Source organism: Calidris pugnax, unplaced genomic scaffold, assembly GCF_001431845.1.
Source record: "Calidris pugnax isolate Ruff unplaced genomic scaffold, ASM143184v1 scaffold225, whole genome shotgun sequence".
Classification (NCBI taxonomy): domain Eukaryota; kingdom Metazoa; phylum Chordata; class Aves; order Charadriiformes; family Scolopacidae; genus Calidris; species Calidris pugnax.
Genome location: NW_015091072.1, coordinates 869,033 through 891,587, shown reverse-complemented (window position 1 = coordinate 891,587; position 22,555 = coordinate 869,033). Strand labels below are relative to the sequence as shown.

The 22,555-nt window shown below is 41.6% G+C and overlaps 2 protein-coding genes across 2 annotated transcripts in view; one reads left to right on the top strand and one right to left on the bottom strand.

The window, feature by feature from the left end:
• Positions 1–72: 72 nt before the first annotated feature.
• On the top strand, positions 73–13,307 carry FAM162A (family with sequence similarity 162 member A). Its single transcript, XM_014957135.1, has 5 exons — positions 73–287; positions 1,417–1,542; positions 3,932–4,040; positions 11,262–11,370; positions 13,034–13,307. The coding sequence occupies exons 1-5, from the start codon at positions 272–274 to the stop codon at positions 13,127–13,129; spliced, it is 456 nt and encodes a 151-aa protein (XP_014812621.1). The 5' UTR covers positions 73–271; the 3' UTR covers positions 13,130–13,307.
• A 5,308-nt stretch (positions 13,308–18,615) lies between these two features.
• The window catches only part of KPNA1 (karyopherin alpha 1), a 49,674-nt gene continuing 45,734 nt past the window's right edge, over positions 18,616–22,555 (bottom strand). Inside the window, exon 14 of the mRNA XM_014957133.1 lies at positions 18,616–21,684. Within this exon, the coding sequence (XP_014812619.1) occupies positions 21,497–21,684 (188 nt within the window). The 3' untranslated portion in view covers positions 18,616–21,496. The remainder of the gene's footprint in view (positions 21,685–22,555) is intronic.

Sequence of the window (22,555 nt, the reverse complement as noted above, 5' to 3'; positions counted from 1 at the left end):
CGAGGCGAGGCGAACTGAGGCGGCCCCTGCTCCGGGCCGGGAGGGGGGAGCGGAGCGGGGGGGGCGACTGTCAGCTCCAGAGCTGCGGTCCCGGGGGAGGCCTACGCAGGGCAGCGGCGGCCCCTCAGGGGCGGTCCCGGCGCGGGGCCCGCGCATTCCGCCGCGCCTCTCCAATCCTGGGCCCGGGGCGGAGCGGGGCGCCGGCCCAGCGGTGACATTGAGGGACTCTGGGGAGGGCCCAGGCAGCGCTGCCGGGGCGGGAGGCCGCGCCATGTGGGGCCGCGCCGGTGAGTGACTGCCCCCGGGGGCTGGGGGAGGCTGACCGGCCGACCGACCGACAGACCGACCGACCGACCTCCGCCGGTGGCGGGCCCCGTGGAGGGGGGAGCGTGGGGCGGCGGGGAGCCCCCGGGGGTCCCGGCCCGGCTGCGGGCGGTGCGGCGGGGCTGAGGGGAGGCGTGAGCGCCCGACTCCGGTGGGCACTGACGGCTGGCGGCCTCCGGCCTGGCGTAAAATAATAATAATTATAACAATAATAATAATAATAATAATAATAATAATGGGAATGGATTTCGGTCTTCCCCCCCCCTTCCCTGACGGTCTGGAAAAGGCATTGATTTCATTAGGCGTGGGGGAAAGGTCGCTTATAGATGTAAAATGTGGGGTTTTGTTGGTTTTTTTTCAGAGCTGGGATGTATTATGCCTAGAAAATGTAGGGCGTTTTCAACCAGCATAAAGAAGAAAAAAAAAGAACTCAGTTCATGCTTTTAAAAGTACCCTTTGCTTTTTCAAAGTTGGGGTTTTTTCCTCCCCTCAGAATTTTTTCATTATATTAATTAGTGAATTAGAAGCTTTTTCTTGAATGTATGTGTTCATATATAAGGTGCCCCGTCCTTTTCTACTACATTACAAAGTGTATGTGTACTTCCTAATGCAGTACAAAGCAGTGCACTGGAAAGTATACAAAGTATATCTCTATACTGCAAGATTCTGCTTTTTTCTTGACTCTGTCAAGTCTGGGACTTCCCTTTGGGATATGACAACACTGGTAGAAGGGTGGCGTGCGGTCCTTGAAATGACACTGCCTAAAGTTGCTTGGCTTGTAGAAATTGCTTGTAGGCTGTAATCTTGCATTCCCATTTTTTTCTAAACAAGGTTAATGTGCAAGCTCAGGTCATAGCTCATAGACAAGCTTTAATTTCTTTGATATATTCCGTTACAACCAAAAGCTGGTGTTTCTTGCATACTATCAGATTGGTACCTATTGTTTTTCTTTCTTTTTTTTTCCTCTGGTGTTAAAAAAAACCCAAACACACCAAAACAAAAGAAACAACTTCAATTTAAAAGGTAGCATTCTCTCTTTCTACTGTTCTGTGTTAGATTTGGCCCCTTTGCTTCCTCTGCTTTCTCTTTCAGATAGGGCTGTTAAACTGCTGGGAAGAAATATTCCCTCAATTCTGAGGACAACTAAAGGAGTGGATGTGAAGATAAGCAGAAGGCTTTGCATTAAACCCCAGGAAGAAAGTCAAGTTCAGCCAAGAGGTAAGAGTTTCTGATAAAGATTATGCTACGTTTCATGCCATGAAATGTCTAGATTTCTAGGCTGCAATCATCCATCTGAACAGGAATTTGGCAATGCAGGTGCTGATATTCCTGATTTCATGAGGGAGAATTCTGATCTTTAGACTGAAAAACTGAGCATTAAAGTTAGCAATAAGATTTTTATTTTTAACAAAGCCAGGGGTTATTGTTTCTTCTTGTGGCAATAACATATCTTTCGTTTTGTAGCAGGTCTCTAGAATCTTACACGATGTACGCTGAGTGCCTTCAGCTGTGCTCTGTAACTGACTGTTCAACCCCAATCTAAGCTATCAATGTTTAGGAACATCATACAAGCTAAAACATCACACTGCTGCAGTTCTTCATAGTTCAGCCCAGCTCCAGCTGTTCACAAAATTGAACATGTCCTGCAGGAGAGAGTCAGCCTGAATCTTTGGTTTGATTCCTGTTTAACCATGGAGTTGTTCAGGTAAAGCTCAGGCCATGAAACCTGTTTTTTACTCCACGTAGGACAGTTGTGATGGTCTAATGAGAACATCTCCCTTCCCTGAAGAGTGAAAGGTTAAAGAGGTCATCTGTCATTCGTTTATTGGCCGGCCCAGCCTAAACCACAGCACCTGTATAACATGTTCCTGTCTTTGCCTGCTGATGCTAGATACAAGGAACATACAGAAGTGAAGCATTTTGCATGCTTCTGTCTTAAAAACATAACACAACTCTACTGGGTAAGACAAAAGGTCTTAACAGTGACATGTCTCCGGTAGTGGCTGGGAAAGGAGGTCCCTTAGGTTTACGTGAGGACTAATAGAAATGGTGACCAATAGCAAGGACCTAAGGAAGAGCACAGAAATGGGACAAACCTAAGTGTTTCTCCGCTAGACTGCTGTCCCCAGAGGTGACATCTTTGCTTTTAATGGTCCTCACTGGATTTTTCTTTCATAAATTTTTCTAGTCTCTTGAAGCTGGTTGTATTTTTAGCGTTGGCATCCTCTGGGAAAGAATTCCTCAGTTGAACCGTGCTGTGAGAAAACAAATATTTGTTTTTGAAACTGTCGTGTGCTGTTTTCGATCTAATGTTCCATTATTCAGTACCCCTTCTGAAACGGGACCTGTTCCTTACAACCCACGCTCCCAATGTCACAGGGTTCTGGTGCCTCTGTTGCTCTGCAGGGAGCTACAATTACTGCTTTTGCAGGCCAAAGGCATCAGTCTATGATACTGTTTCTTATATGATGACCATTCCGTACCTGTGGTCGTCCTTACCAATTTTCTCTGTACCTATTATACTGCAACTGTTTCTGAGATGAGGGATCAGTATTTCACATGCTTTTCAAAATGCTGGAGTCACACTTTTATACGTTGGCATAATAATGCTTTTGTGTTGTGTTCCTAAACCTTGCTGCTGATGCTGTTTCCCTTTCTATTACTGAACATTTTGCCAAAAACTCTAGGAAACGCCAAGAACTTAGGTTAGACTCTGTTTTTTGCATAGGAACTGGAATTGCTTCCTGTTTATATACTGGCCATCTCCTTGACTCAGGATTCTGAAGCCCTGTGGCTCTTCACACTTTTCTTTATGTTTCTGGATAACTTAGTATCGTCAGCCAACTGTCTATCCACCCTACTTCCTAAATAATTCACGAATCCATGGGGCAGCACAGAGCCACACAGGATACCTCCCAACATTGAGGTGGCTTTGTTTTGTGGGGTTTTTTTTGGGTTGGGGAGGTGTTTTGTTTGTTTTAAAGGAGGTGGGAAAGTTATCTATCTTTGCACTTTGCTTGCTAGTTTTTAATGGTATGTTATGTATGGAAGCCTTCCTATATTACATTCTAACTACTTTTTTTTTAATATGGATTTTGAAAGATGGAGCAGAAAACTAAGGGTCTAATCATTGCCTATGGTCATCTATTTGTTTATACTTCCAGATAAGATAAAATCTTACACTCCCTGGAAAAGTTACCATTTTGTGATGCAATGGTGCAGCGTATGGGCTTTTCTGTAGCAGTTCCATTTGATTTATTTTTTAAACTAATTTAATAAAAAACTTGTAATATCACAGCAGCTTAGGAAGCTTAAATGCTGGAACAGGTTCCACAAACTTAGAACTACAAATGTAGAGATCTTGGGCAAGATTTGACTTTTCTTACTTGGCCTCAGTTTAATCCATATTTACGGGTTTGTTAATCTGACTCTGATATACTTTTTGTTCCCTAACCAGCTCTAGCAATGATATTAAAAATTCTGCATTGCTCACCCTAACTAGTTTCATTGCAGTTGTGGTAATTCATCTTCCCGGACTGTTGGTTTTGGTGGGTTTTATGTTTGTTTGTGTATTTCTTTGTTTGTGTTTTGTTTTTTTTATTTTTAGGCCGGTCTCCTTTGAGGGTGCCTGGATACAAGCCTACAGACTGGGAGAGAAGATTTTTGTTGTGGGCAGGCCATTTCAAAAAACCAGAGGACATACCAGAGACTGTCTCGTAAGTGCCAGTTTTGAAGCTGTAAAAGAGACACTGTCTATGCAGGAATAAGTTACTTGAATGCAACCCCAGAATAACTTCTCTTAAATGGGATGCGTTTTCACAGCTGAAAAATCTTACGCTTCTGTGTCTGGTGTATCATCTTGTAAATGAGATGACCTGAGCAATTCTGGATTGCTGAGATAATATAGCCCTTTTGATTTTTTTCCCTGAAGGGATGACCAGCATCTATTAGTCGTTTCATTAGAAAAAGATCATAAATTGGCCAAGTTTTACTCTTCTTTCACAATCAAAAAAGGTTTTTGCAAATACTGGTGTGAACTTTTCCTCGTGTTTTTCTTTATATGTCAGTCTCCCATTCTGTGCAACTTCCATAATACAGCTATCCAATAACTGAAAATAATTTCAAATATTTATTAATGAATGTCTGGAGGGCATGAGTCAACTTTCTTTACTCTAGGAATTTAAACTAACAAGGAGTGGAAAGGCTCCCTAACAAAAAATATATATATTCAAAATTTCCCTGTTGCTGGTGGAGTCCAAACGTCAATGCTTTGCCCTGTGTGAAAAGTAGAAAACAAAACTGGATGTTCTAGTTTGCCTGTCCAAAATGAAGACCAAACTTAACAACGACAGGCAATTATTAGTTTAAAAAACATGGTGGTAGTATGGTTATCTTTTAAAACATGCTTTTAAATATATGCATTTATTTAAATTAAAAAGATACAGTAAATCTTGTACTACTTGGGTAAGCAAACTATGCAGCTGTCCTCTAAAGTTACTCTGTTTGGATGCACAGCATGGGAATTGAAAATCCATCCATGCATCAAGTTTTTTGTAAGTATATCACAGTGAATAAATATTCTTAAAAATTAATTCTTCAATTTTGTATTGAACAATTTTTCTGAATTACATTTGAAATACATAAAGGTGTGATTTATTAAAACTTACTAAATTATGTCAGTTCATATATTTTTGCATACCAAACGCTTATTATGGGTGTTTTTAAAAAAACAGTTAGCAGAGTCATTGAAGTCATTTCAATGGTTTATTGAAAGAACAAACCAACTTCTGATAAAAGGTGACCAGTTTTGCAAGTGCATCAGGAATTCTTGTTTTTATTTAAGCAAATAGTTCAGCTAAAGCTGAAAAGATGATTGAGAACTATAAAAGCACAAAAGTGGGGTTTTTTCGTGCTCTAAGTTGAATTAAGAGCGGATTGTAAGGGCTTGCGATGTAACTCAGTAATCTTGCAAGGTGTGGTGATCAGAATTAACACATTAAAACAAATGTTAATCTTAGTCACTGAACTGATTTATAGCGCAAAATGCATTCAGATAATTACCTTTTCCTCTTGTATATTCTAACACATCCAAGGTACTTCAAAAATCAACTAATAAAGTGGTTTTTTTTAAATCCTACTTCTGTGCATTTCACCTTAATTGCAGCCTACACCCAAGTTGTTGATCACAGTTTCTTAGCAAAAACAAGTAACCTGGAAGCAAAATTTAACTACTAGTTTCATGGTAGATGGACGTGTTCCCTATGATCAGAAGTCTTGTGCTCTAGTGGAAGGTGTCCCTGCCCCATGGCAGGGGGTTGGAACTAGTTGGTCCCTTCCAACCTAAACAATTCTATGATTCTATCAATATTTTGAAACAGGGATCATATCACTCTTACCCTCCTCTTCAAAAACTCCTCGCAGCTCGCCGCTCCGCTGGGCGCCGCCATATTGGAAAGGCCGAGGGCCGCGGCGGCGGCCAATCCGGCGGGGAGGCGGGATGACGCGGAGGGCGGTGGGCGGGGCGAGGCGAGGCGAACTGAGGCGGCCCCTGCTCCGGGCCGGGAGGGGGGAGCGGAGCGGGGGGGGCGACTGTCAGCTCCAGAGCTGCGGTCCCGGGGGAGGCCTACGCAGGGCAGCGGCGGCCCCTCAGGGGCGGTCCCGGCGCGGGGCCCGCGCATTCCGCCGCGCCTCTCCAATCCTGGGCCCGGGGAAGGTTAAAGAGGTCATCTGTCATTCGTTTATTGGCCGGCCCAGCCTAAACCACAGCACCTGTATAACATGTTCCTGTCTTTGCCTGCTGATGCTAGATACAAGGAACATACAGAAGTGAAGCATTTTGCATGCTTCTGTCTTAAAAACATAACACAACTCTACTGGGTAAGACAAAAGGTCTTAACAGTGACATGTCTCCGGTAGTGGCTGGGAAAGGAGGTCCCTTAGGTTTACGTGAGGACTAATAGAAATGGTGACCAATAGCAAGGACCTAAGGAAGAGCACAGAAATGGGACAAACCTAAGTGTTTCTCCGCTAGACTGCTGTCCCCAGAGGTGACATCTTTGCTTTTAATGGTCCTCACTGGATTTTTCTTTCATAAATTTTTCTAGTCTCTTGAAGCTGGTTGTATTTTTAGCGTTGGCATCCTCTGGGAAAGAATTCCTCAGTTGAACCGTGCTGTGAGAAAACAAATATTTGTTTTTGAAACTGTCGTGTGCTGTTTTCGATCTAATGTTCCATTATTCAGTACCCCTTCTGAAACGGGACCTGTTCCTTACAACCCACGCTCCCAATGTCACAGGGTTCTGGTGCCTCTGTTGCTCTGCAGGGAGCTACAATTACTGCTTTTGCAGGCCAAAGGCATCAGTCTATGATACTGTTTCTTATATGATGACCATTCCGTACCTGTGGTCGTCCTTACCAATTTTCTCTGTACCTATTATACTGCAACTGTTTCTGAGATGAGGGATCAGTATTTCACATGCTTTTCAAAATGCTGGAGTCACACTTTTATACGTTGGCATAATAATGCTTTTGTGTTGTGTTCCTAAACCTTGCTGCTGATGCTGTTTCCCTTTCTATTACTGAACATTTTGCCAAAAACTCTAGGAAACGCCAAGAACTTAGGTTAGACTCTGTTTTTTGCATAGGAACTGGAATTGCTTCCTGTTTATATACTGGCCATCTCCTTGACTCAGGATTCTGAAGCCCTGTGGCTCTTCACACTTTTCTTTATGTTTCTGGATAACTTAGTATCGTCAGCCAACTGTCTATCCACCCTACTTCCTAAATAATTCACGAATCCATGGGGCAGCACAGAGCCACACAGGATACCTCCCAACATTGAGGTGGCTTTGTTTTGTGGGGTTTTTTTTGGGTTGGGGAGGTGTTTTGTTTGTTTTAAAGGAGGTGGGAAAGTTATCTATCTTTGCACTTTGCTTGCTAGTTTTTAATGGTATGTTATGTATGGAAGCCTTCCTATATTACATTCTAACTACTTTTTTTTTAATATGGATTTTGAAAGATGGAGCAGAAAACTAAGGGTCTAATCATTGCCTATGGTCATCTATTTGTTTATACTTCCAGATAAGATAAAATCTTACACTCCCTGGAAAAGTTACCATTTTGTGATGCAATGGTGCAGCGTATGGGCTTTTCTGTAGCAGTTCCATTTGATTTATTTTTTAAACTAATTTAATAAAAAACTTGTAATATCACAGCAGCTTAGGAAGCTTAAATGCTGGAACAGGTTCCACAAACTTAGAACTACAAATGTAGAGATCTTGGGCAAGATTTGACTTTTCTTACTTGGCCTCAGTTTAATCCATATTTACGGGTTTGTTAATCTGACTCTGATATACTTTTTGTTCCCTAACCAGCTCTAGCAATGATATTAAAAATTCTGCATTGCTCACCCTAACTAGTTTCATTGCAGTTGTGGTAATTCATCTTCCCGGACTGTTGGTTTTGGTGGGTTTTATGTTTGTTTGTGTATTTCTTTGTTTGTGTTTTGGTTTTTTTTCTTTTAGGCCGGTCTCCTTTGAGGGTGCCTGGATACAAGCCTACAGACTGGGAGAGAAGATTTTTGTTGTGGGCAGGCCATTTCAAAAAACCAGAGGACATACCAGAGACTGTCTCGTAAGTGCCAGTTTTGAAGCTGTAAAAGAGACACTGTCTATGCAGGAATAAGTTACTTGAATGCAACCCCAGAATAACTTCTCTTAAATGGGATGCGTTTTCACAGCTGAAAAATCTTACGCTTCTGTGTCTGGTGTATCATCTTGTAAATGAGATGACCTGAGCAATTCTGGATTGCTGAGATAATATAGCCCTTTTGATTTTTTTCCCTGAAGGGATGACCAGCATCTATTAGTCGTTTCATTAGAAAAAGATCATAAATTGGCCAAGTTTTACTCTTCTTTCACAATCAAAAAAGGTTTTTGCAAATACTGGTGTGAACTTTTCCTCGTGTTTTTCTTTATATGTCAGTCTCCCATTCTGTGCAACTTCCATAATACAGCTATCCAATAACTGAAAATAATTTCAAATATTTATTAATGAATGTCTGGAGGGCATGAGTCAACTTTCTTTACTCTAGGAATTTAAACTAACAAGGAGTGGAAAGGCTCCCTAACAAAAAATATATATATTCAAAATTTCCCTGTTGCTGGTGGAGTCCAAACGTCAATGCTTTGCCCTGTGTGAAAAGTAGAAAACAAAACTGGATGTTCTAGTTTGCCTGTCCAAAATGAAGACCAAACTTAACAACGACAGGCAATTATTAGTTTAAAAAACATGGTGGTAGTATGGTTATCTTTTAAAACATGCTTTTAAATATATGCATTTATTTAAATTAAAAAGATACAGTAAATCTTGTACTACTTGGGTAAGCAAACTATGCAGCTGTCCTCTAAAGTTACTCTGTTTGGATGCACAGCATGGGAATTGAAAATCCATCCATGCATCAAGTTTTTTGTAAGTATATCACAGTGAATAAATATTCTTAAAAATTAATTCTTCAATTTTGTATTGAACAATTTTTCTGAATTACATTTGAAATACATAAAGGTGTGATTTATTAAAACTTACTAAATTATGTCAGTTCATATATTTTTGCATACCAAACGCTTATTATGGGTGTTTTTAAAAAAACAGTTAGCAGAGTCATTGAAGTCATTTCAATGGTTTATTGAAAGAACAAACCAACTTCTGATAAAAGGTGACCAGTTTTGCAAGTGCATCAGGAATTCTTGTTTTTATTTAAGCAAATAGTTCAGCTAAAGCTGAAAAGATGATTGAGAACTATAAAAGCACAAAAGTGGGGTTTTTTCGTGCTCTAAGTTGAATTAAGAGCGGATTGTAAGGGCTTGCGATGTAACTCAGTAATCTTGCAAGGTGTGGTGATCAGAATTAACACATTAAAACAAATGTTAATCTTAGTCACTGAACTGATTTATAGCGCAAAATGCATTCAGATAATTACCTTTTCCTCTTGTATATTCTAACACATCCAAGGTACTTCAAAAATCAACTAATAAAGTGGTTTTTTTTAAATCCTACTTCTGTGCATTTCACCTTAATTGCAGCCTACACCCAAGTTGTTGATCACAGTTTCTTAGCAAAAACAAGTAACCTGGAAGCAAAATTTAACTACTAGTTTCATGGTAGATGGACGTGTTCCCTATGATCAGAAGTCTTGTGCTCTAGTGGAAGGTGTCCCTGCCCCATGGCAGGGGGTTGGAACTAGTTGGTCCCTTCCAACCTAAACAATTCTATGATTCTATCAATATTTTGAAACAGGGATCATATCACTCTTACCCTCCTCTTCAAAAACAAGAACAAAACTCTCTTCCGTTCCCAGGTTCTACCCTACATGACTTAGCATGTTGAACTATCATGGATCCTTTGGTATCTTTTTTTCCTCCAAGTATAAGGTCAAAATGTCAACATTCCATATTCACTCACGTTTGTGTACAGTGACAATTTCCCAGTTCCATTAAATTCACTAACCACGTTAGTTTTGGGGTATAATTACCTAGTTTGCATTTATCCTTTCATCATAATGTTTATGCTTTCCTAGTCATCTGTAATTTTATAATATGCTCAATTTAATCCGTGACACTATTGGATCCCCTTGAGAAGGGAGTCAACAGCTCTGAATTCTGCAAGAAGAGTAAATATATAGGGTATAGGTCTTTGGTTATTGTGGAAAGCACATCTAAAAGCATTATGCTTCATTGGCCCTTCTTGCATTGGTATCTCCAATACAAACTTTAAATTTGCTGTAACTGCAATGTTATTTGGGTAGAATGACCTTCAGAGTTTAACCTTAGATGATCTTAAAGGTCCCTTCCAACCTAGACAATTTTTTGATTCTAACCCAACTTAAAATAAATTACTTTTTGTTTTAACTCACCACATGTACAGCTGAAAGGCTTTAATAAGTGATATTCTTCTTGTGGAAGATTTATAGTTTTTAAAAGATAACAGTAGACTAGGCAACAGGTTTCCCAAAGGAGTTGTACAGCTACTGGTGTGGCTAGATAAGCCCCCTGAAACAAACAAAAATAATAAAAGATTTAAAGGAATCCTCTGTCCAAAGCTGATGTTGGAAGACCTGCAATCCTCTGCGCCTCCTTAGTTTCTTAGGAAAACAGACTACCTTAACACTGCTCTAGCAGGAGGGAAGTGGTAGCCACTGGTCTTTTACCAAGTCCTATTTACAGTTTCTCAGGACTATGACATTCAGCATCCAGTGTGTAACCCATAGCATTCTCCAGTCCTGTAGCAGAGGAAGCCCCTATTGCTGGAAATTAGACTGCACCATAAATGAAACCATTTTGAGGACCAGGCAGAAAGAATTGCTCAGCTGTAATAATGCCTCCCTCTGCCTAAGAAATTCCAGCTGTCAAACATTACATGTTTTATTCCTGCTGACAAAAGCTTTTTTTCTGTCCTTCTGCTGTTGAGGGAAAATGCATGTTTTACAACGTTAAATGCACTGCAGTTCTAATATGGATGGGGTACTCGCTGGCTTTGCAGATACTAGAAGGTGGTAGTGAGCGCAGGAGGAGCTAACATTAAGAAAAACATTAGTAAAAGCATCCCTCTCCTTTTCCTGTCCTCCCCATAGTGAATGTACATAATTTAAATACTGCAGCCTTCCTCCTTTGCATTGCAGTCAAGTAGTCTAGAAAGGTGGTCATGTCTTTTAACCATTAAATAACTGAAACATTGGGTTTGTTTCCAACTTTGAGAGGAACTCCTTTGTGACCACAAATCTCCCAAGGTAGCTTGTTCTTGTAAAACCTTTTTGCGAAAAGTACGGTTAGCATTATACAAGATTGCCTAAGTAACATGCCAGGAGAAATCAAACAATTAGCCAAATGATGGATCTGTCTCTCTGATAATGAGTCTGTGTTCTTTTATTATTCTCTCTTGAGGATTGAAACCGTCAGAGCGGCAAAGACCACGCTGCGTGTGAAGTTCAGCTACGTGATGATGGCCTTGACGATAGTGGGATGCATCGTCATGGTGATTAAAGGGAAGCAGGTGAGCAGATTTTTGGCTGGTGGCTGCACATCAATCTTCACATAAAATCCTCAGTTCCTCCTATGGATTGTTAGTACTGTTTTGTTTAGGGGTTTTTCATTTTCATTTTATCAAAAATTAAAAATAAGTATTCCTAGCTGCCCAGAAGTGATCCTCACTGATTAATTCCCAAGTCAGAAGAGGGTGGTGTCACTGTTAGACCGCACATGCTTCCTTTAAAAGGGGAAAAAAATAGTCTTCTTTCCTCAATGGAATATTTAAATTTAGCGCTGTTTTAACTTCTTAATTTTACTGATGGCCTGAGAGAGTTTGAAAGGAAAGTGCACCTTCTGTTCTGTGGATCTGGAAGGCAGGTAGATGCTCCTTGGGCCATGGGCTCCAAATGCCTCTCGACACACAGCAACGCTCACAGATTCAATGTAATGGAAATAGCAAATGAGTATGTTTCTCCACAAAACACAAAAACTTTTGAATTCTCAAAAGTCTTTTTTAACCAGTGAGGAGATGGTCAGTAATAATTCTGTGCTCTTTAAATGCATTAGAAAAACAGATTTCCTTTAGTGTGCATGGAACAACTTTTCTCAAATCATTAGTTTGTAGAATTGGAAAACTTTTTTATAGAGAAGCTGCCGTAGATGCTGAGTATCCTTCACTTGCGTAGAATTTGGCAAGATAACAAAGAAGCAGGTCTATGATTTAATTTGCATCATATAAAGAGAGTAAGTGTAAAGTTTAAGATTCCAAGTGCAGCAAAAGTTAGTCATGCCTTTTTTTTATGTGTTTTTTTTTAACATAGTTGGTGGCCTATTAACTTTGTGGGATTTCTGTAAAGAAGCAAGGAATACTTTTTGTGTGCTAAAGCCTCTCAGTAGCATTAGTCTTAAAGACAAGGAAATATAATCTGTGCAGTTTATTGTCATGTTTCTTGCAATAAAAAGCACAGTGGTAACAGAAACACAGTTGCTACATTCTTTTAAGGATGAATGGAAGCAGAAAACAGAGTTCAAAGCATCTGCATGGGCAGAACCTTATGTGTATATTGCCCTTCTCTGAACATTCCCATCTTGTTTTTAAAGGCTACTGAGTGTTCTAGAGAAACCTTAGAGCTAGTAACAGAGTCTCAGCCCCAGCCCTGGGAGCTATTGAAGTGTCAAGCCACATTTCTACTTGTCAGCGTTCCTCTATCAAAATGAGAAGAATGCAGCGCTCTGAAACAAAACAGGGGGAAGGTTTTTCCCTGGCTTCAGCAGAAGAGATCAAACACTGACAATTCCCAGAATGTTTTTTTCTCTTACATTGGAATAGGGTGAATGCAAACACTGGAAAGAGGAGGACAGCTGCTTTGGGACCCTTGTTTTCAGTTAGATCTGTCATAACTTTTGCTTTGTTTCCAGTACCTCTGACTTCTGCAGACCAGAGATTAGTATTAAATACTGACCAGGAGCACAAAATGTATCTCCTGTGTTTAATTTATTCCCAGAGAAGTAACAAGTTTAAGCCAAAGTAGTCTCTGGATGTTTTATTTTAACCCTCTCTCTCCCTGGCATTAAAGCTGACAGAACTGTGCTTTGGTCAGATAATTTTGTAAACTATTGATTCAAGTTTAATCTCTGTAGTCCTTTAGGTGATAACTTTCTGCTCTTGCTTTATCGTTATGTTATAGGCTGTAAAAAGGCATGAATCTCTTACAAGCATAAACTTGGAGAAGAAAGCTCAGTGGAGAGAGGAAGTTTCTCAGAGTGCATCTCCTAAACCTTAGAGGAGGAATCGAAGAGACGAAGGACTGGGGAAGAAAAGCCGAGTGCTTTTCAGGACTGGAAGGATGAAATGATCACACCTTTCCTGTATGTCAGTTCTGTACTCTCTCATGTTCAAGAAAGAATGAATACATTATCCTGTAATCATTAAAACCAGAAATATCTATTTTCTTTTCCTAACAACCTCCCCCAAACTCTCTTCTTCCTTAGTGGAACAGGGCAAGAGAGTAAACTGGGTAAGCAAAATAGTTGTTTCCCACATGTGGTATACACAAGACAAAGTGTCCAAGACTGCAGGAGCTGTACCCACATTCATGGTGCTAGTACCCTTTACAAAGGCTTATGCTCTTTCTTAGAATCATTTAGGTTGGAAATGATCCCCACATGTGGTATACACAAGACAAAGTGTCCAAGACTGCAGGAGCTGTACCCACGTTCATGTTACTAGTACCCTTTACAAAGGCTTATGCTTTTTCTTAGAATCATTTAGGTTGGAAAAGATCCTTAAGATCACTGAGTCCAACTGTTAACCTACCACTGCCAAGTCTGCCACTATTCCACATCCCAAAGTGCCACGTGTCCATGTCTTTCAAATACCTCCAAGAATGGTGACTCTACCACTTCCCCAGGCAGCCTCTTCCAATGCTTGACAACCCTTTCACTGAAGAAATTTTTCCTGATACCCAATCTAAACCTCCTCTGGTGCAACTTGAGGCCATTTCCTCTCATCCTGTGATGACAGAGAAAAGAGTGACCCCACCTCACTAAAACCTTGTTTCAGGTAGTTGTAGAGAGTGATAAGGTCTCCCCTCAGGCTCCTTTTCTCCATGGTGAACAACCCCAGTTCCCCCAGCTGCTCCTGGTAAGACTGGTGCTCCAGACCCCTCAACACCTGCGTTGCCTTTCTCTGCACATGCTCTAGCACCTCAATGTCTTTCTTATAGTGAGGGACCAAAAACTGAACACAACACTTGAGGTAGAGCCTCACCAATGCCGAGTATAAGGGGACGATCGCTTGCCTAGTCCTGCTGGCCACACTATGTCTGATACAAGCCAGGATGCTGTTGACCTGCTTGGCCACCTGGGCACGCTGCTGGCTGATACTCAGCCTCTGTCAACCAACACCCCCAGGTCCTTTTCCACCAGGTAGCTCTCCAGCCACTCTGCCCCAAGCCTGTGGCACTGCATGGCATTCTGACCCAGGTGCAGGACCCAGCACTCAGCCTTGAACCTCATACCATTGGCCTTGGCCCATCAATCTAGCCTGTCCAGATGCCCCTGTAGAGCCAGTCTCTACCCTCAAGCAGGTTGAAACTCCAGCCCAACTTGGTGTCATCTGCTAGCTCACCAAGGGTGCACTCAATCCTCTTGTCCAGATAGTCAATAAAGGTATTGACAGAACTGGCCCCACTTGTGACCAGCTGCCAACTGGATTTAACTCCATTCACCACCACTCTGTGGGCCCAGCCATCCAGCCAGTTACCACTTAAGAAAACATAACAGGGACACAAAAGGACAACCCATTGTGTTTCCACTTGTACAAACCAAATGCTTTTGGTGGGCAGTCATCTGCTATCACTGACTATTTCAGGTCCCTGCAGGAATAGTGGTGCTGTATGTATACTCTCTTGTTACAGGCTGCCTAAAATATTCCATATGTTCCTCATTGTAAGAGAGAACAATTATTAGGAGACTCCTTAAATCAGGAATAATTGTATCACCTGCACTAATATCATCAAAATGCTCTTAAGTTAATAAAAAGTCTGCTTACCTGTTCAAGGTCCGATATATTCTGGGTGCATCTAAGTGAAGGGTTACTTTTTGTGAATAACTGCCTGCCTCTGAGAAAAAGAGGAGAGGGAGTGATAGTGAAATGGCATTGCAGAGAACCAGTGTGTTGCAGGTGACAACCTAATGGTTTTTACACCACAGCTGGTAGTGAGATGAGAGAATGTCCAAGCCGAGGGAACAGAAGAATTTTGAGGAATACCAAGCAACAGCTTCAACCTTTGCAATCAGACTCACTATTTAGAGTATGAAAGAAAAAAACAAATCAATCGGACATTCCTGCTCTTTGCTGCTGAGCTCTTCTCTTCCAAACCTCATTTAGATTTGTTTGCATTTTTCCCCTTTAAATTGTCATCTGTGCTTTCCTGATACTAGCTCACTTAAAGACGATCTGCCTCAAGTTTTAAAAGGGGCAGACCCAGTAACAACCTGCAAAGAGCAACTCCCAACGGTCCTACTCCTGGCACGCGTCCCAGAAGAGTCACACACTGTTCATGCCAAACAGCCTGCAGCAACTGGAGACCAGGATTTTTCCTCCTCCTTTCAGTTGGTTTGGAAGGAAACGTAGATGGGGTCTGTCAGGACTGCTGGAAACTGCGTTACTCTCCAGGAGTGCCTGCTAACTGGCTGCCAGGGACACCACAAATGGAAGAGGCACACGTGTTTGACAGATTTAGTTGGTGAACTTCCTGAGAGCTGGAAGCAGACTGCATTTCTGGGTACCGCTCACATTGATGAGATGTAACCAATCAAACAAGCCGTGCAGTCACTCTGCCACAGAAGTGACAACCTTCAGATGATGCCACAACCTGTTCCTGGACACTCCGTAAAGCAATTCTCATCGCAAGTACACTGGCAATCAGAGGAGGCTTCCACAGATTCGTCCTCTCAATCAGCACTGATTACAAGTCATGCTTAATTTGACTGCAGCTACGTGAGCAGATCTGTCATCACAGCTCTCGTTCTTTGCCACACTAGTAAGCACGCAGGCAGGAACCATAAAATCTTCCCATACTCTGTGGCTGTGCTCATTTATGTATTAAATGAGACCAAAAATGGTCTCTTCAGGTGGTATTTCAAGAGAAACTTGTGATTTGATTTATGCTTGGTCACGGCAGAGCTTAAAACCATGCATCTCTCAAAAATATCCCCCTTTCAATAAGCACCTCCGAGTGCACTCCTGTGAACAGAACTGGAAGGTACCTCATCTAGTTTTGGAAATAAAACTCATCCAGCTGGTAGAGTATTTCAAATAAAAACATGTAAAATACCACTTAGAAAGCAACACCCCAGAGCAGCAATACTCACCAGTTTGTCATTTTACTTAAATTTCTATAAGCTTTATGCTGTTCACTCAGAAATTAAACTCTGGCCCCATGTTTTGACAGGAAGCCCATGTAGAAGTCATAAATCCTTTCCTTCTACCACTCTGGTACCTCCACCATTTCAGTATTTATGCACCATAAAACCTGTGCAGCACTGCACACATTTGCGTTTTCTTTTCTAACCTTCCACTTAGGCTCTGGAGTGTCAAATAAATCCTGAGCCACTGGGCTTTGTGTTCTCTCCATCTCACTCCAAGACATTGCAAATTTTCTTAGCAAGTGTTTGGGCACTAGAAAAGTTATATATAACTTTTTCAGAGGGGCAATGAAAGAAACCACCTCATTCCTAGTGTGATGGCTTCCAAGAAAGCACTTCTAAACACAGACAACAGTTTAGAAAACACCACATATTTCTGGCCTAGGGAGCCAGCCTGGCTGACTGGAGAACTTCGTAATAGGCCTTGTATCACCTGAGTAGCTCATAGATTTAGCCTACAGCCTTTTAGCAATGCCTGACAGAGAGGAACATACTAAGTCCTTAGACAGTATTTCCTTTTCTTTCTCCACTTTGGCTTGGTCTGCAACACCAATTTATTCAAAAGAGTCAAATTATCAATCCTATACCATAGAATCATAGAATTGTCTAGGTTGGAAGGGACCTTTAAGATCACCTAGTCCAACCATCAACCTAAGTCTGATAAAAAACCATCACTAAACCATGTCTCTAAGCACTCTGTCAACCCAACCTTTAAATACCTCCAGGGATGGTGCTCCAGCCACTTTTCTGGGCAGTCCATTCCAATGCTTAATAAAACCCTTTCAGTGTAAAAATTTTTCCTAATATCCAATCTGACCCTTCCCTGGCGCAATTTGAGGCCACTTCCTCTTGAATATGCCATATTGCTGTACCTGTACCAGAAGCAAATGAAACTTCCCAGTGCAATCATCAACTTGACAACTTGAATGACACCTTAGGACCCTTATGAGCATGGCCAGAGCCATACATAAAAAGCTTATGTTTATTTTCCTACTAAGACTCAGGCATCCAAAGAAAGATTCAAATTCTACTGGCTAAAATTGGCATGGGGAAGTACTATCGATGTGTTCTGCCAATCTCAGCAACAAAGAAACCACACTGGAAGACGTGGGAATTACTTAAAGCTGGCACAGAGGCACAGGAAATCCTCAGGGAAGCAGAGAGATGCATCACCAGGAGCACTGTCGGGCATTACAGGTCTGTGGACAGGATGACTGGGTAACAATTCAGGTAGTCCTACATCTTCCTTTCTCTAACTCACAGTTTAACTGACATTGCAAGCACAACTTAGAGAGATTCTCATTTTTATGAATCTTTTCACCTTACCAGCTTTGGAAGGTGCTTAGACTGAATCCCCACAAGCACACAAAACCAAATGCCTCAACTTCCAGCTTGAGGATAAGGGCAGAAGAAAATATGTAAGATCACTTTTCTGGCACTACACACTGCACAGCAGAGCTAAGAGAAGAACCCAAGAACCCCAGCAGCTTCCTGGCCTTGAGACCACACTGTCTCCCGCCTACACACAAAACAAGAACAGATTATTTAAACACACAGTGTGACCTTCACAAAAGTGGAAGCTAGAGGCATCCTCCAAGTTAGCTCCTGTTTGAGCAGCACGGCACCCTTCCCAAAAGCAGAGAATACTGGTTTCATTGTTTCTAGCAGGGGACACATCCCTTGTTGCTCTCATGTCAGTCTAAAAAGAAAATGCCTCATTTCTCACCTAAATGGAATTTCCAACCTTTCAATAGTTGTTGCTCTTCCAAATTTTTTAGCAACCCTTTTTAGCTGCTGATAGCAACACCAAGAGCGTTCCTGTAAAAAAAAAAGTTGCACCAATGCTGAATTTAAAGTTAATATAAATTTTCCATTTCTACTAAAGATCTCTTTTTGCACCTATATAAGCATTACAGTAACTACAGAGTTGTGATAGGAAACAGTGTTCAAGTGAAAACACATATTGATCTTCAATTTCAGAGGCACTTTTCCTCCAAAACAGTGTCCTTCACCTGTGGCCTGAATGTTATTTATTAGGTGGGTAACAGAACACTACACATTTAGCTCTATTAAAATGCAAATAGATTACTTGCCCCTGGTTTACCAAGTAATTCTGATCATTCTGTATCAGTGAGCTGTTCCTTCCATAATTCACAAGTCTGATCTCCCTTCCGTACTCGCACAGTTTGCTGCCTTTGTTAGAAGTGGATTTTGTTTCTCTTCAACCCATCAACAAGGCTAAGTAAAGCAAGGCCAAGAACTGACTGCTGGAAGATCCTGATGGAAATACACTCAATTAAGCATCATTTAAAATTAAATTGAGACCTAAGGAGTTAGCCACATTTCAATCCATTTAATGTGTGCCATGTTGATTTTTGTATTGTTTTAGTTCTCAGTCAAAATGTTATGCAGTACCAGTCAAATGCCTTACACAGTCTAAGTATATATGACAATAATATCACCTGTGTCAACCAAGCCTGTCACTTCAAACAAACATACCAAGTTTAAAGATTTATACTTATCTGCTCTGAATTCACATATCCACTGCAAAAGTAACAAACACTGGCCAGGCTCCTTACAGAGGAAGGCACACCATTCAGCTTAAATGGACTCTTTTTTAATTCACTCATTTAGAGGCAATTGTCATTATTTTCTTGGGGGGGGGTGGGGGGAGGGAAACGCCAATGCACCACATTGTTTTCACTAGCCTGGAAGAGAAAACACTTATATATATATAGATATATAGATATATAGATATGTATATATGTACACACATGTGCATGTGTGTATATATATACGTGTGTGTGTATATATGTATATATACACACTAGTGTATATATACACAGAATATACATATATGAATATACAGAATATATGCACACACACTTTGCTCAGATTTGTTTACAAAATATGTAGCATTTTTATACCATCCAATAAGAGGTACATGATTTTAAACAAATCTTATAGAAATGACATGTTATTGGAAATTTACACGTAAAAAAATCCAGCACAAAAAAATCCAAAAAGCTAAAACAAGATTTTGCTACTAATCAGTGCTTCTATCACCCTTCAAGAAAAGAGAAACACAGTTATTTATATGTGATGTAAAGGCAACATTGAGGGGTTTTTTGCTTTTTTTTTTTTTAAATTAACCACCAAATTTAACCCCCTAAAATTACAAAGAATCGAAGTCCATTTACAGATCAAGTGCAGTAAACTAAATGTTCCTTCAGCACAAAGCAGCACTAGAGAAAATAACTGGGAGAGGGAAGGTGGAGGCCAACTGGCTTAGCTAGGGAGGCAGCAGGTGGCCTCTGCAGTGGCCACACAGGTCAGAGTCTCCATCCTGAAGCACAGGCAGAACTGAAGACTGTATTTAAATAATGGTCACACAGAGCTGATGTTCAGGCCTTTGCCTAGCTTTTTTTTTCAGCAGTTTGACAAGTGATTTATATATGTTTATTATTCTGTATCCAATGGGCTGGTTTTGCTTTTGCAGTGGCTTGTCACTGAGAGGAGTCATAAGGAGGATCTTGCAGACAGTTCTGCCACTAACGTTCACCACAGGTACACGACGCTGCAGTCGTCAGGGGTGATTTTTGAAATGTTTACACTGGACAAATGTGTGTTCCAAGCATCCAAAATGGCTTGAAAGAACATAGCCCGATGCAGGGAAGGGGGGGGAGCGGACGGCCTGGAGAATCCATTGCCTTTACAGAAACGGAACTTGCCACTTTCAAGCAGGTGGCATCTCCCCAGTTGCGTGAAGAGTTTGGTGTCAACGTCAGCTGAACTCAGTGAGGAGTGGCTGGCCTTTGCATCAGATGTCTGTGATCCAAGCGGGATGCGGAGCCAAGAACATGCTGCTAGCAGAAGGGCAGTCCCCAGCTGCAGATGACAGCTGTCATGCAGTCAGCCATGTCTTAGAGATGTCACCTGGAGGAACCATGCGTTCCATGCTAATTCACCTGAAGTCCCGTAAACAGCAAAAGGGAAAAAAAATGAAATGAAAGGGCCAGGTGGATCCGTGTGTAATATTACCATCCCTTGAATGTAGTGTCATTTTAGTTGTTAAATAAGGGGCTTGACCAGGAGGACTCTGTTTTATCAGGTGAGCTGGAGAGGAAGCTCTTGTCTTGTGAAAATGAAAAGGAGATCGAACGCTCCTTGTGCTAAGTTTTACAAATGAAGATTTCTGTATTCAGAAGGTAATTTCTCAGAAGACAAATCTGTTCCAGTCACGCTGTGTAAAAATGTCAAGAGGCAGACAGGAATTTTTCAGCCATAGCTATTAATACCAAGGACCAGACTCTGGAGCATGAAGTCAGAAAGGGCTTGATTTCTAAGGAAGGCCCAGGTGGATCATACTGTGCTGGCAAGCAGAAGTGGGGGTAGATTCTCCATTCTAGAGGCTGGTTTGGAAAGTCATTTCTGGGCAGGTGGTAACAGTGACCTATTCACAGGCTCTTTTTTTTTTTTTTTGGTGAATGAAGAGGAAAGACTGGGAAGGTATACAAATCTCCACAGCGGCCTGCAATCCAGCTCGGGAGCTCAGTGTCGAGAAGGGACGGGGCCAGATGTGCTCAGTATTCTTAAGAACCAGAAAACATGTCCATTTGCAGCCTGTTGTTGCAGGGGATAGAGAACTTATTCCATTCTTTGTAACATGTTCTATATGCCAATAACCCCAGCTGGCACATACAGCAAAGTAGATAACGTTGCATGTGAAGATCTAACACATCTCACACAGCCATCCAAAGAGGCATCCAGGGAAGAATATGGGGAATGAATTCAGCTACGTTCTCAGAAAGTCCAAATGTCTCCCTGGACTGCAGGCACACGCGCTGCAGCAAATACAAGAGAAAGGCAGCCTTATCTTGGATGCCAGGAGTGTGGGGGCTACGGAGGAGGGATTATTTTCCTGTAATAGGAGCAGGGACTATCTCAAAGTATAGAAAGGTGCCTCAACTCCACGAAGATGATAGTGGAGAGGTTCAGAATCTAGAGGAGAAGGGTGATTCTGGTGACCCCTTGCCAAGGAGAGGGCATCCTGCCACGGAGAGCCAAAAGTTTTCCAGACGTATGTAAGAGCATGTGCACAAGGCAAGCGAATGAGCGCAAACAGGGTTATGGAAAACATTGAGAGAATCACTCCACGGGTGGCTTGTGGCTCGACAACAGGATTGGCTAGGTAGAGGAGCACACAGCACAGGGGCACCTCAGAGCTGGAAGCCTTCCATGGGAGCCTCACACTGCTGGAAGATGTACTGTTGCTGGTTGAGATCCACCTGTGGGGCAATGCTGCTGTCTTCATCCTCTGTTCCAAAGTAGTGCTCGATCAGATCGAAGGCCTTCTGATAAATCTCTTGATTCTCATGGCTCTGCAGGAATTCAATCTTGTCCAGGCCTGCAGAGAAAAGAAGCACATAACAGTTACAGCTCAGTGAAAGCATATGACTGTGAATTTAAGTCTGTTGTGAACATCAAGTTCCACAACAATTCTCTCCCACCTTCAGAAAACACATGTCCCTCTATGGAGACCCTTACCCAACTTTTACCCTCCACAAACAAGGGAAAATAAGTTGAACTACAGAGTTCCCTGTAACTGTGTGAGGTATTTCCATACTGTCTGCCTCTACCTTTTCACTAAAAAAATGAAAACAAGAAGCTTGAATGTGTAAAGAACAAGGCCTCAAAGACTTTTTCTGAAGACTGTTAGGATCATGTCTCCTGAAAGTGTGTTGTTTACAAGGACCATGACTACAGAATCACGTAACTGCAAGTTGGAAGAGACTTCTGGTAATCATCTAGTCCAACCTGCAGCCCAGCCTGACACTGCTACCAACACCAGACTAGGTCAGCTGTGTCTAGCCAAGTCTTCAAGACTTCCAACGATGGAGACTCCATTACCTAATCTGTATCATGTGTATAAACAATGCAGTTAAAACTCATGCAACCAGTTTTTTGGGCAGACATTAGGCAGATGGAGCAAACTCAGGTTTTGTAGTCAGAAACAAATGACAATAATACAGCAAGCTAAACTATCTTTCACACTTAGGAATGATGCTATAATGAATTCCAAGTCTTAGTCACTCTACTAAATCTCTAATATTGGGAATTGTAGTGGCTTTCTCATCTGCTTCTTTTGCTATGTATGAAGACTAGAGGAAATAATTCTATGATACTCTATATATAGGCATTTCTGCAACACTGGAAAAGGGAAATTAAAACCTAGAAGTGGGCAAGAAAAAAAAAATCTTATTCTGATATAACTCTTC

What these genes read in the sequence shown, in the direction of transcription:
- FAM162A (XM_014957135.1), top strand. An exon ending in AAGTCAAGTTCAGCCAAGAG is followed by an intron (nt 1,543 to 3,931) that starts GTAAGAGTTTCT and finishes TTTTATTTTTAG; the next exon opens with GCCGGTCTCCTTTGAGGGTG. An exon ending in TGGTGATTAAAGGGAAGCAG is followed by an intron (nt 11,371 to 13,033) that starts GTGAGCAGATTT and finishes GTTATGTTATAG; the next exon opens with GCTGTAAAAAGGCATGAATC.